We start from the raw sequence: 13,790 nt of genomic DNA, 5'->3' as shown, positions 1-13,790 counted from the left end.
GCACTAAGGTCAACAAGTCGAGAGGTTTACAAACTAGGCTGGATATCCACGATGTGAGCTATTACAGCTCCAGAAACCTGACTGCCTTAATTCTCACCAGTCCTTCTACTGCTCCTTCTCTCACTGTCGGTCTTTTCAATCTTTGATTTTAAAGATGTTGCGTCTGCTTTCATGTCTTTAGCAGACCTCGATGTTACTGAAGGCTGGGAGACTTGGGTGGCTTCAGATAATGACGTATTTCTCGATGTACTGTCTTCATCATCAGAGAGGTCAGGCTGTATCTTTTTCTCTTCATCAGAAAGGCGGTCCACAAGCTTTAATGTCTCACCACTAATTCCCTTAAAATATTCAATAGAGTGTTTACAAACCTCACTGAACTCATGATTCTTTACTTTGGCTGCTGAAGTGGCAGAAGGCAAAGATCTTACCTTTACTGGTAACTTTGAAGGAGTCGGTTTAGTTGCCTCCTTCTCTAATTGTTTCTGCTTAGGTTTCAATGCAGCTTTTCTCTGTATTGTTGTATTTACTTTACTCATGTTCTTTATGGGGATCTTAGAAGACCTAACATCTATACTGGATATGTGTTCCTGTCTTGTGTCTTTCTCATTCTTAATAAACGCTGTTCTTCTACTGAATGAAGTGTTTGTATTGCTGGACTGGTTATTTACTGGTTTAACTGATATGGCTTTAACTGGCAGTTTAGATCTTGGTTTACTCCCTGATGAATCTGTCAGTTTCTGTTGACTTTTTGGGGCTCTTTTCTTTTCCCTATCCGTGTCTAGACTGACTGTACCCTGTTCTTTATTAACACTGTCCTTCGTTTTGCTACCTTTGTCCACAGACTTGGATTCACAGTCTTTAATTAATACCAAATTAATTGCATTATTGTTTACATTTAAAGCTAATGAATCCAAGTTGTTGTTATTATTATAGTTTTCTGTCTGAAAATCATGTATTTCTATGTGACTAATGATTGTCTCATTGGTTGATATGTTTGTCAAAACAGTCTTATCATTATCTAGTACATGAGAATCTGGCACAGCCTCTGTTTTATCTGCCACTTCTCCAGTGCCATCTTTCTTCGTGGTCATTGTTGAGGCAGATATGCCCATCTTTATAGGTGTGCGCAATTTAGGATCAACTTTACAATTGGTAGTAGCTGCTGATTTCTCCAATGAATTATTACCATTTGTTGCATCAAGACAATCTCCATTTCCCTGGATGATGGTAGAATGTTCAACTGTAGATGTCTCTACTTGTTTTTCTAGGATGGGATCTACCAAGATGTCCCCTGACTGTGGAGGTGTGATGGAAGTAATTTTGTCCCCTTCCCCCTTGTCCCCTGACTTCCCTTCAGAATTATGCTCACCAATCTGGAAAAATTGGAGTCTTTCTTCAACAAAATCCCTCTTGCTCATGTCAATAGCACCACTGCGAGTCATCTCAAACATCTTCCCTTCATGAAATGGGAAGGGATTGGGCTCACTAGTTGGTGTACTTTCATCTGTAGGAGTTCTGGCAGGAGTCGTGTCGGGTGTGGTTGCCTGAGAACGATCTTCTACAGCCAGACTAAAAGGCTTGGGTTCTTCATCTTTGGATTTAGTTTCAAACACATCATCATCTCCTGGTTTACTCGACCAGGGATCAAAGTCAAGGCTCTTTGTAGCTACTGTTTTAAAAGGTGTTGCAAACTCTTCGTCCACTTTGTAACTAAAGTATGTGTCTGGAAACACTGGTCTATCTGGATGCCTTCCTTCTAAGGAATAGGATTGTGCCCCTTCTTCCTTCTTGTCACTTTGATCTGTGTTCTTTTCGCCATCGGATATCTTTCTACATGGCTTGTACTCCTCAGTTACTCCCTTTTCTTCTTCTATAACTTCAAGCTTACTTTGGCTAAAGCTGCGATCACTATGTTTCAGAACACTCTCTTTAGTCCACGGCTCCTTTTTAACTTCAACGTCCTGCATTAGCCCAAGTTTTGCCTCACTCTCAGTAGTCAGCCCATCATCTTCATCTTGCAGATCATAACCATCAAGAGAATCAATCTCAGTTGCATCAGTATCGTGTGAGAATTCTGCAGTGGTTGCTATAGAACAATCAGTAATAGACTGGTCGTTGCCATTACCATTTTGCTCTAGGTCATTGGATGGGGAACTTAAACCCATATCTGTTTCGATAGACTGTTTTTGAGGACAGGGCTTCCCAGAACCATTTATCTTTGTACACTCTTTTACTTCTTCATCTTTAATTTTAAAGGTATACTTTTTAATTGCAAAGGGTTGGAGAACAGATTCATCATCACTAGAATCAGTGGCATCTAATTCAGGGGGGACAGGAGACGGTGGTTGCACTCTAATTACTGGTTCAGCTGAAAGAAATTTGTCCTGATCATCTTGTAAATTAACTTCAGTAAGTTCCATTTCACTATCTGTTGAATTTTCTAAATTTTTTTTACTTGAATCACTGTTTTCAGAATCTAGAGGTGGCGGAGGAGGAAATTCAATATATGCCACTCTATTGTCCTTTGTTCTTTTGCTTGAGTCCTTGCTAAGAGTAACTGGTTTTACTATGTCAATATTTTGGGCATCTGGGATGTTTTGTTTAATAGATGGTAATTTGACTACTTCTTCCTCCTCTGATTCTTCAGATACTTCAGGTATTGGACTTGGTTTTCCTGGTATATATGGCATTAAGGAGTCAGGAGTTTTGGAATTAAATTCATAGCTGACTTCCTCTGAACTAGGTGTCTCTGGAGTTAAAGGACTTTTTCCTGAGCTATCTATAAAGGACACCTGTTCCAGGGTATCATCTTCAGGGCTGCCCTGAGGAGATGGGGGTTGTTTCTGTGGTTTAATAGAAAAAAGTGTACCTCTAGTTTCCTGAACTGTCCTACTTTCCTGGCTAACAACTTTTTTAACACCTCCCTGTTGCACCTCTTTCTCATATTGTTTTCCTACCTGTACAATACTAACATAGACTGGTAGTGTTTTTATCTCCTTTAACACTTCTGCATTCACTGTTGAATTTCTGTCCTCAGATGTCATAGATTCATGCAAGCCAGCTAATCTGTCTTTGCTAGGACTAATCTCTAAAGAATCTGGGGATTTAACAGGGGAGAGCTCAGTATCTTCATTATAAGATGAAAACCCAAGGTAATCTTGTGCTTTGCCCTGCAGGCCACTACTAGTGCGTCTATTGCTTTCATCTGTAATGAAAGCAGAATGAAGAATATCAGGCTTAATTTGCTTAGTTATTGGTGATATTGGTGCACTAGTGCCTTCCCTATTAATTTTTAAATGGCTGCTAATATTATCAACACTGCTTAATCCTTTCTTCTCTTCATTAATTGTAGAGATATGAGAACCTGTCCCTTCTTTCCTGCTCTCAAGTTTTTCTTCATTAGTATATCCTACATCCTTACGAGCAAGTTCAGTGTATAAAAGTTTTTTAGAAGGAGATTTAACATAATTCTCCTTTATTTCTTTTGTGGTAGATCCATTCCTGGTCGGTGTTTGTTCTTTAACAGTTTGTTGGGCTGGAAGATGAGCTCCATCCAATTCTGAATCTTTGTCCTGTATGATCACATGTTTTAGCTTTTCCTTTTGTGTTTTCTGATTTGCACTGCCAGACATTTCCCATGTTCTGTAAACTTTCTTGTCCGGAGAAACAGTATGACCAGTTGTAGTGTTTGTTGATTGTGGTACATATTGGTCTTTTAGTCCTCCAATCAATTTGTCAGGTTTCTGATCTAAAAATCCAGCACTATTTTTAATCCTTTCTTTGAACTTGGAACATTCTTCATTAATGGCTTCTGTAATAGACTCTTTGAGCAAAGGTAGCTCTCCATTCATTTCATCAATTGTTTTTTGTTGTTTGTCCTTTGTTTGGAACTGGAAAAATGGAAGTCGATTGTCCTGTGTTTTCTTCACAGGAATTTTTGATGGAGACTCATGTTTTTTTTCTTCCTGTGAACTGTCCTTGTTTTTGAGACTTATACTTTGCTCAAATTTTAGTTTAATAGAGCTGAGCTTTGACTGTGTTAGTTGGAAGCCAGATTGTGAACCTGATTGTTGACTCTCTGCCTTTTGGTCAAAAGCCCTCTTTTCTGGACTGCAAGGCAAACTTGTAGCTTTTCGGTCGTCAACCAAGGTGACACATTTTCCATCAGTCATAAACTGGGGGTTTTTTGTCCAGTCATCACTAGATGTTCTCATTTCAGTATATTTAAGTTTTTCAGGACTACTGTTAGTAGAACTGCGACCTGAGGCTACCTCCTTACTGTTCTTTCTGCGGGTTGTCTTCTCTGGTGACTGAAGTTCATCATTCAGTTTTTCAGTTTTGTCCCGAAAAAACTGGGATACCTCAGTCAGTTTGTCTTCTGCCTCTTTGACAGTCCTGTCTACTCTGTCTTCATATAGCAACTTCTCTCTACCCCTATCTAGCCTATCCTCAGTAAATCGCATCCACATTGCATGTTTGGGACTTTTGGGATCTCCAGCATAATGCAACACTGTCACTTTATCACGAGAGTCATCAGTGGACATTTTACCTATACCATTTTCAGTTACATCTTTGTATATTTTTGAAAGAATTTCCTTTTTAGGGGTTGGGATCACTCTTTCTCGCTCTCTGCAGTGCTTTTCAGTACGATGGAAGTCCGACCCAAGGAGTAGAGCATGGTCTGATTCCTCTGCGTCATCTAATTTTTCAGAAAGGAGCATTTTTTCAGCAAAGCGATATGACTCCCCTCTTAGTTCTGATAATTCATCATCATGATATTCTACCGAATGCTGACTCAATAATTTTAATGTTTTGTATGAGTCATCAGAGATAAGCTGAGCTGAACTTGGGCGGCTGTCTTCTTCTTGAGATACTGGGGTATTTACTCTTGAAGACTCTAAATAAGATGGCAAGGACTCTTCCACGGTTAGCTCCTCTTCTTCAGCCTGCCCTTGTTCATCTGAGTATGAAAATATTTTACTTCTTTCTGTTACCATATCTTTGCTGTTTAGGTCTCCCTGACTTAAGTCCCTTTGATAAACATACATCTCTTTTTCTGGATGTTTTTTTGTTTCTCTAATAATGACTTCTGTAGGTTCAGCCTGGTTACCTTTTTCAATATGGACCTCAATTATGCGCTCCAGTTTTGGTTTCATTTTGGTGTCCCTTTCAGCAAGTTGTTGTGGGCTTTCTGTACACTTCTGAACATCCGAAGCTACTGAAGTTTTGTGTTCAAACAGACCTGCCAGCTCTTTAGATGGATCTCGGCCCGACTGGAAAGCTTTCATTATATCATGGACAGACATAGTTTCCTCCATCCTTTCTGCTTTTTCAGAAGGAGGAGGCTGATGATAAACCATTCTCGTAGTAGTTGTGATATGAGTTTCTTCTTTTACTCTTACTCCTTTTCCTAAAAGCCCTGTGTGGTCCTCCTCATCAATTCCAGATTTAACCTGAAATCCCTTACTTTTGACTTTTATGGATCCAGGTGAACTTTGTTCTAGTTCCATAAAAGATTTATCTGGTTTTATTTGTGGAATTTCCCCCTTTTCGGGTTCTATAATCTCCCCACTTGAAGGCTCATAGCTTCTTATAACATGCACAACTTCAGTTCTTGTTTCAGTAATCACTGGTGGGATGGGTACATCCTGAAAAAGTGGCTTAGGACCAGTGCTTTCAGCACTCTGAGGGGCCGATGGCGTTTTTTCACTTCTTGTTTCAAATCCACTATCAGACAAAGGACTTTTGTCCTGCTCGTGTTGTGAAAAATCATCTGGTGACTCTAAAATCATGTCTGTTCCAAAGACAGAGTCTGCAATTTTACACAACTCTTTTTCAGAAGCCGAAGATCTCATTGATGATGGGGGCATTTTAAGTTTATGGTCCTGTAGCGCTATACCTGGTTTCAGAATTCTTTTTTGCTTTTCTTCTCCTTCTTTTTTCCCATCATCATATTTGTATTTCAAGTTTGAAAATGTGTTACCACCAATGTCATTTGTCAAGTAATCAATGACCTTTGTTAAATTATAGTCTTTTTCAGATAAAGTTCTAGATTTTAACTCCACTTTGTCTGTTCGGTAAAATAGTGGGGTGGTGCTGGCACACTCTCTAGCTTCTTCAAGTTCCTCCCTACTAAATTCTACCCAGTCATCTTCTGGTGATTGCCCCTGATCACAAAGAGATGTCATTTTTTCCAAAAACACATCTTTTTTCAAAATTTCACTGACTTTGACCAGGTCCTCTTTTACTTTCTCTACTATTTTAAATGGCTCTTCATCTTCAATTTTAACTTCTTTAGTTAATTCTGAGTGGTATGGTTTATCTTCAGAAGTATCAGTCTGTAAAATTGCTGTCATTCTTATTAAGTCTTCTTTCATATCAGCAACGTCTTTTAAGATCTCCTGACTTGAAGACAATGGAGAGGTAGCAGATAACTTGAGGGCAGCAGGAGACAAAAATAAGGATGTTTTAAGAGGTGAAGAAATTCGACTAAACTGACTGGTTGTGTCTGCTGATGCATTTTTTGATGGTGATAACAGAGCAGCAGCGGATTTAGTCAATGATGCAGACTCTGTCAATTTTTTTAAGGTTGGTTCTGACAAAACATTTACTACAGAATATACTGGTACAGTAAAGGTTGACGATGTAACAGATGAGGTAGTAGAGGACAGAGCAGACCTAAAAGATGTGTAAACTGCACCAGTAGGGGGAGTTCTTATGGTTTGAAAAGCTGAAGCTGTTGATGTGAAAGACTTGAGAGGTGAATATGACATTTGTGAAGTAGTGGGAATGGAGTAGCTTTTTTCCGCTGTCTCAATTGTTGTGCTAACTGAAGCAGTTGCTGATTTTGTAACTGCTGATATTCGGTCTTGCAAATTTACAGCTGAGCCATTGATGTAATTTGAACAAAGTGGGTACTTTAGAGGTGAGGCAGACCCGTTCATTAATCCAACCTCACTTGGACCATTCCCAATCTTTAATGGTGAAGAAAGAGTAGATGCAATATTCACTTTAGAAGTAGCAGAGATGGCAGGAGAAACCACTGATTTTAGAGCTGAAGATGAAAGTGACCCTGCAGAAGTAATGATTGATTTAAAAGGCAAAGTTGAAGAATACATATTGATGTTAGATTTAGGGGAGGCGGGAGGTGTCATTGTGATGGATGATCTTTCTAAAAGAGACCCAGCAGTGGTCACTGGAGAAGTTCTAGAAGTGAAAACTGAAGTGGAAGACAATCCCTTGAAAGCAGGAGCTTCTGCTATTGTAGAAGCCCTAATTGGTGACCCTGTAGAGCCTTGAATTGTATACGGAGGCTGAGACACAACAGTTTTTATTGGAGAAGCGATTGTCCGAAATGATCTTATTGGTGATGCTACATCACTAACAGATTTAACAGAAGATGTAGTAGAAGCTCCTAGCGTGGATTTTATTGGAGAAGCAGAGGAAACAGACCAAATTGATTTTAATGGGGATGCTGATGGTGTATTAGAGGAGGAGCTTGACAGGGAGGTAAAGCCTGATTTGGTCTGCCCAGGGACTGTAATTGGAGCAGTTGTCCATGACTGATAGGGTCTTGTTGGAAAGCCTGGCTTGTAAGCATAAGTGGCAGGGACAGGTCTTGTTGTTCCTGTGCTCCGTTCAACTGGTTCTTTCATGAGTAAATCAAAATTAAAAGCAAAATTAACGAAAAAATGATTGGAAAAACAGAGAGACCAGAGAAAAAAATTGGTCAGTAACGATTATATAATTTCAAAAAGCAAGTACAACTGTTTATATGAGTCAAAATGATGGTTATGGTGAAACTGAATGGGCTCAAATAAAAAAATAGCTGGGACTGCATGGATGTAAAATGAGCAAAGGATATAAGCAACAAAGGAAAAGACGTGAAGCAGAAATAACAATGAAAGACAGAAAAGACAACACATAAAAATGGACTACAAACACACACTGCTACTCAAGCTTCCTATTGACTTTCTGATGTGCCGTTTATTAATAAAACAAGCTGTATTCCCCTGAAAAATACAGTATAATTGTGTAGAGTTAGTGTTTGGAATTAGTATTGCCTTTTGCTCTTTCTCTGGTTGTACAATATTGACACACACACTATTGTCAACTGAAAACAATATCAACTACAAACAGTGTTAACTTTGTTCTTTTGTCAGAATCTTTCATGCACACTCCAGATTCATGTATATGACAGGCAAGTACGGTGCAAAATGTGGGGAAACCTTCAAATATATGTCTCTCTCTCATGCAAAATTTAGAAATAAGTTGCACAATCACAAAGCCAATAAGATCCGTTGTTTTCAGAACAATTCTGTTAACATTGTAGTTTTTGTTGCATTTTTCATGCATTTCTTCATCTTATATTTCTGATAAAACCAAATTAAACATAACATGAAATGGATTGGAAGCCTCTGTGTTTTGATGACAGGTGAGATGTGTGATCATTGAGAAAATGGTCAAGCAAGGTTAACTTAAAAAAAGTTGTGGATTTAAGCGTGCACGGAATGTTATGTTGGAACAAGCGATGGATTATGAGATTGTATCTTTAAAAAGCACATTATACAAATATTTTCCAAAGCCAGTCACTCAACAGCCATTATATGGCTTCATGCAAAGAACTTCCACCCAACTGGACCTCAGCATAATTCATGACGACTGAGTATAGTTACACGGAAGGCCTTAAAATAAGACTGGTCTTGGAAAACCATTGCTTACTAAGTCATATTTTTTAAAAGAAGAGTTTACCTTTAGCACAATATCATGACATCAGTTTTTTGCATCAGTTTAATATTTTTGACAGAATGCCATAAAACCAACCAAAGCAGGAAGACATTAATGAGCTTTTATTTATTTATTTAATTTTCTGCTAATCTCACCTCAAACTTTCCCTCTGTCAAAAAATGTGCAGTTGGAAACCATAGAAATTGTTAAGCTAAGACACATTTCTACTACTAGTCAGCAAATGTTTTATGTAAATCATGTGTGCAGCGCTCGTGTGTAAGTGGAACAATTCCAGGTATGGATATTTCTGCATTGTTATATTGGTCCCACTTGGACCAATTATTAAACTAAGAGTCACATGTTCCACCATGTCCAATCAGAGAATGCCTTGCATTAATTGAGAAAGTGCAAAGCATTCTCTAAATGGTGCCCATGCCAAGTAGGCAACCCCCTATGCTCACAATGCAGCAAAGCAGCCACCAGGCACGAGACTTGGAAGCTAGTGAAGATCAGTGTAGTAGCGGAGCCTGCCACAGTGATTTCCACAGGTATGGTATATACATAGTTAATATAAGTAAAAATATCCATACCTTGAATGCTTATTTAAATACAAAAAGGGCTAAAGACGTGTGCTGGGGCTAATTTGAGTGGAAAACAAGGAATTTCCTCATAAGTTCATTTTGGAATGACAATTACTTTCCAGCTGTACATATTTATGAGCTTAAAAAAGTATAGTGTATAGTCATTTTACAAGAAATAAAAGCAGACTCATGGGTATTGAGAACAAGTGTCCAAAGATGTTTGTCACTTGAAATGTTACCTCTTCAAAGCAAACCTGTGCTTTGCCCAATCAAGGCAAAGCAACAGGTTTACATTAACCAGCTTTCTCTCCCCAGCATATACTCGACTTTCATTGGCTTGCCTGCTGTTCTGTTCAGCGCATGGAGCAGGGAATGCCCAATATTTAAGAGTATTTAGGAGAATGTGACCCACCCCACATGACATTACTGGACCAATCAACACTGTCACAAAGGGAGTTTATAGCCCTAGATAAGCTAGAACTGTGGTAATTTGTAGCTTGGACAAGTCATTTGTTTGCTCCTGGTAGCTGAATAGAGTGGTGTAAAAACTAAAGGAAAGTTTGTATATGCGCTGTGGTGGGTTGTGTTAATGTGTCCTGCATAGCCAAAATTTTGGTTTACTTTGAAGTAGTATCTGATCCTCATCTTCATAAATTATATTAAATGGAACTACATGTAAATGCTGTGGAAACACTAATTATTATATATTTTTTTTATTGTGACAAGAAGCCTAGTGCAGCAGCTATCACTTTAATCAAACACTCTTGCTCATACCTGGCATATCAACTATGTTATTTGGCAAGGAGTATAATAGTTATGAAAGAATCCCACATCCTTGCATTACTTGAATTCATTTTATGGCATTTCTAAATTGTGTCTTAAAACCATGTATAATATATAGAAATTATACTATTCTCCTTTACCATTTAGGTGACAATGAATATCTTGCATTTCGCATTTCTTTCTTTTCTTGCCACCTTCTATACTCATGGCCTTTTTATTTGTGGTGAGAATGTGGAACTACAATGCCAAACCACAACATTTCCTGACACTAGTGAATATTTATTCATATATAAATATTTACAATATTCAAATGGACAGGAACCCAAAACTAAGCTAATCAGCTAATCACATTCAGGCTATCAAAATATCTGGAATTTTATATTACTGTGATATTTTTTCCTCATTTTCTCAAGTATCTGAAAATATAATCTGATGTCAAAAAGTAAACTGTTCTTTTAGAGTAATTAGTATTGTTAGAAGGTTATTAAACTCACTCATTCCAGGCTCAGTCAAATAGCTGTATCGCTTACGCAAAGCTAAAGACACAAAGTTCTGACGACGGTCCACTTTCTCCATCTGGGGAGCAAATAAAAAATAAATATAAAATGATAATGTCAGTCTACTAATTATTAAGCCATTGGTATGAACACTAATAATCCCAAATAACAACTATTTATTAAATTACACATACATTAAAACAAAATAAACAAATTACACAGAGCACATAGAACAAACAACACAACACAATACACAGCTTTCTCTACTGTGGTATTGTTTAGCATTTAAGACAAATGTATGCATTAAAAATTTTGGAATGAAGAAAAAATTACTTGGTTATGCTAACAACAAATTATTTGTTATATAGAAGCTGTTGCTAGAACCATGCAAACTAAAATTGTATTTATTATCTTATTATAAGGGTCCACACAGGAAGGGATATTTCAGATTTAATGGATACTAGAGTGATAAACCAAATTTCTTATATCTTACATGGGGTCCCATTGCAAGGGGATCCCACTCTCCCTGTCCTATATTTCTGATATTTTATAATATGGAAAATGAAAAGAAAGGTGTAGGAACATCCCAAGGTGAACAAGAAAACTAGAACCTCCAAGGTATGTGAGAATTGGGCAAGGAACCATAGTTTGACACTTTTCCCACCCAACTTGGAGTCCTAGGAAGAACTTATATGCTCACTGGAGTTTCCAGTAAGTATATAAGAAGCCAGTGGGGGATTCTTACCCATGTGTAACTGAAATCTAATTTTCTAGTTGCCTCACCATTAAAAAAGAAGTCCAGTCTAAGCTCGTTTGGCTGGGCTTCTCCTATGGGTCACAGGAGTGCAATCCGTTTTCCACTCCTGTGACCCGTTTTCAGCAGAGAGCGGACTTAAGTCTGCTCTTTGCTGACGTCACAGGAATCAGTCCAGGCACCACGTCATCCCGACAATGGAAGTCTGGATCCGCCAGGTGCCTGGACTGAGGCCCATCTCAGCCTCTCAGCGAGCCACTAAGAGGCTGAGACGGCTGCTCCCCGCCCCTCCACAGCTCAGCGCTTCAGTGAGCATGGAGAAGCAGAACGGAGAGAGCTGCTGATTGACAGTCAGCAGCTCTCTGCTCGGGGAGCTGTGAGAACCAAGCCATCGGCGGTGTTTGATCGCTCGGTTCTCAGTGTAGAGGCGCCGAGGGACAGATGCAGCATCAGACCAATGCTGCATCCACCTAGGTAAGTATAATGGACGAAAAACCACCAAACCCATACTTCTCTTTTAAATAATAAACCTCTTCAGTGTGAATTGGATGTTTAGGAGTCATTGTACTGCACTACTAAGAAGAGTTTTAGAATAACCACATATTTGACACTGCAATTAAATTATATATATATATATATATATATATATATATATATATATATATATATATATATATATATATATATTTACTTCGACCTTTGCAATAAGATTATTAACTCTCTACTAAGAAATAGACCAGAATTTGTTTCCCAGTTCTGGAAAAGGGACACGTGCTAAATAACATAGGGCAGGTGCTTAATAACATGTTCAGTTGGGAAGCAGGTATAAGCGAATAATGCCAAGCATACCACATCCTAGTCACTGGTATAATAAAAATTTGGATTTGTTTCTAATGGAAAAATAATCACATTTATGCCAGAGGGGAGAAGAAAGTAGAAGAAAGGAAAAGAGATAATGAAAAAGGAAAGAAAATAGTGGAAAGAAGGTGAGAAAATAAGAACAAAAAGGGAGTGGAGATCAAAGACCATTACAGGGGAGGAAAGTAATGAGGGAAGGGGAGATAAAATAAATTAAGAACAAGTAAGGCCGGCCATACACGGATCATATTTCTTTCCTGCAACCATGGGTTGCAGGAAATAAATGTGCGCAATTCCCCCATCAACACAGACAGTGTTGATGCGGGAATCCCTCCTGCTGGGCCATTGTCTTCTCCTGGGGGGGTGGGAGAAGCCGTCCCTGCCGTGAGAAGACAGTGATTATTGCTAGCGGCTATAACAGCTGCTAGCGATCATCACAGGTAAAGCTAATCAATTTGGTACACTCAGCATGCCCATGCACAGTTTGAATCTCAGCTGGCTCCTGCTGAACCAGCCGAGAACCAAACTGTGTATGACCTGACTTCATGAAAAATGCCGGGAAAAGAGAAAAAGATAATTGATTAGATGACAGGAAACAAGAGGAGTGAATATCAACAAGGGGAGTGGAAGAGAAAGAGGGAAAGAGAAGAAGAGGAAGGGAAATTAAAGGAAAGGTGAGCATATAAGCAGGAGAAGTGAGCATAGGAAACAAGAGGTCAGGATAGGGACAGAAAAAATGTATAGGATAAGGAAGGTCAGAGGATAAGAAAGAAAGCAAGAGCAGAGAAAAGAGGGAAGTGAAAATGAGAGGAGATGTGAAGAAAGGAAAGGAAACAAGGCAAGAGGAAAGGAATGTGAGGAGAAGAGATTCAAAAGAAAAAAAAAGGGTGGAGAAAACAAAAACAAAGTCAAGACAAAGAAAACAGGAGAAGAGGAAAGGAATCATGGAGAGGAAACCAGAGAAAGGATAAATGGAAAAGAAATAAGATGAGAGGCAATGAAAAAAAATAACAAGAAAAGCAGTGGAAACTATAAGAAAAAAGAGGAATGATAATCTCAAGTGAGAAAAAGAATGAAAATGTAAAGACAGGCGGGGAATGGAAACAAGAAGCGAGGAGGAAATAGGAAGAGAGGAGAGTAATGTAAACAAAAAGAGGATGTAATGTAAAGACACAAAGAGGAAAGGAATGTAAATGAGAAGAAAATAAAGTAAGAGAGAAGCTAGAACAGTAATGTAAACAAGTAGACAGAAATGTAAATAAGAAGAGAGGGGAGTGATGCAAATGTGAAGAGCAGAGAGGAATGTAAACAAGCAGAGAGAAGAGGAATGTAAACAAGAAGAGAGGAGAAGAATGTAAACAAGAAGAGAGGAGAAGAATGTAAACAAGAAGAGAGGAGAAGAATGTAAACAAGAAGAGAGGAGAAGAATGTAAACAAGAAGAGAGGAGAAGAATGTAAACAAGAAGAGAGGAGAAGAATGTAAACAAGAAGAGAGGAGAAGAATGTAAACAAGAAGAGAGGAGAAGAATGTAAACAAGAAGAGGGGAGAGGAATGTAAACAAGAAGAGAAGAGAGGAATGTAAACAAGAG

General features: G+C 38.5%; 1 protein-coding gene across 33 annotated transcripts in view; it reads right to left on the bottom strand.

Moving 5' to 3' along the window:
• Positions 1–13,790, bottom strand: part of ANK3 (ankyrin 3) — a 902,861-nt gene that overhangs the window by 38,866 nt on the left and 850,205 nt on the right. For 22 of the 33 annotated variants that reach the window (XM_073596276.1, XM_073596279.1, XM_073596287.1 and 19 more), the window contains 2 exons: positions 10,586–10,667; positions 1,370–7,648 (listed from right to left, as the gene is read on the bottom strand). In XM_073596276.1, the coding sequence (XP_073452377.1) occupies positions 1,370–7,648; positions 10,586–10,667 (6,361 nt within the window). Of the gene's footprint in view, positions 1–97; positions 7,649–10,585; positions 10,668–13,790 lie in introns of all 33 variants that reach the window. The other 11 variants (XM_073596298.1, XM_073596300.1, XM_073596299.1 and 8 more) reach the window with 6 other exon arrangements.

Source organism: Aquarana catesbeiana, linkage group LG08 (assembly GCF_042186555.1).
Source record: "Aquarana catesbeiana isolate 2022-GZ linkage group LG08, ASM4218655v1, whole genome shotgun sequence".
Lineage (NCBI taxonomy): Eukaryota > Metazoa > Chordata > Amphibia > Anura > Ranidae > Aquarana > Aquarana catesbeiana.
The sequence above is the reverse complement of the archived record's forward strand: the minus strand, read 5'-3'. Positions and strand labels throughout refer to the sequence as shown.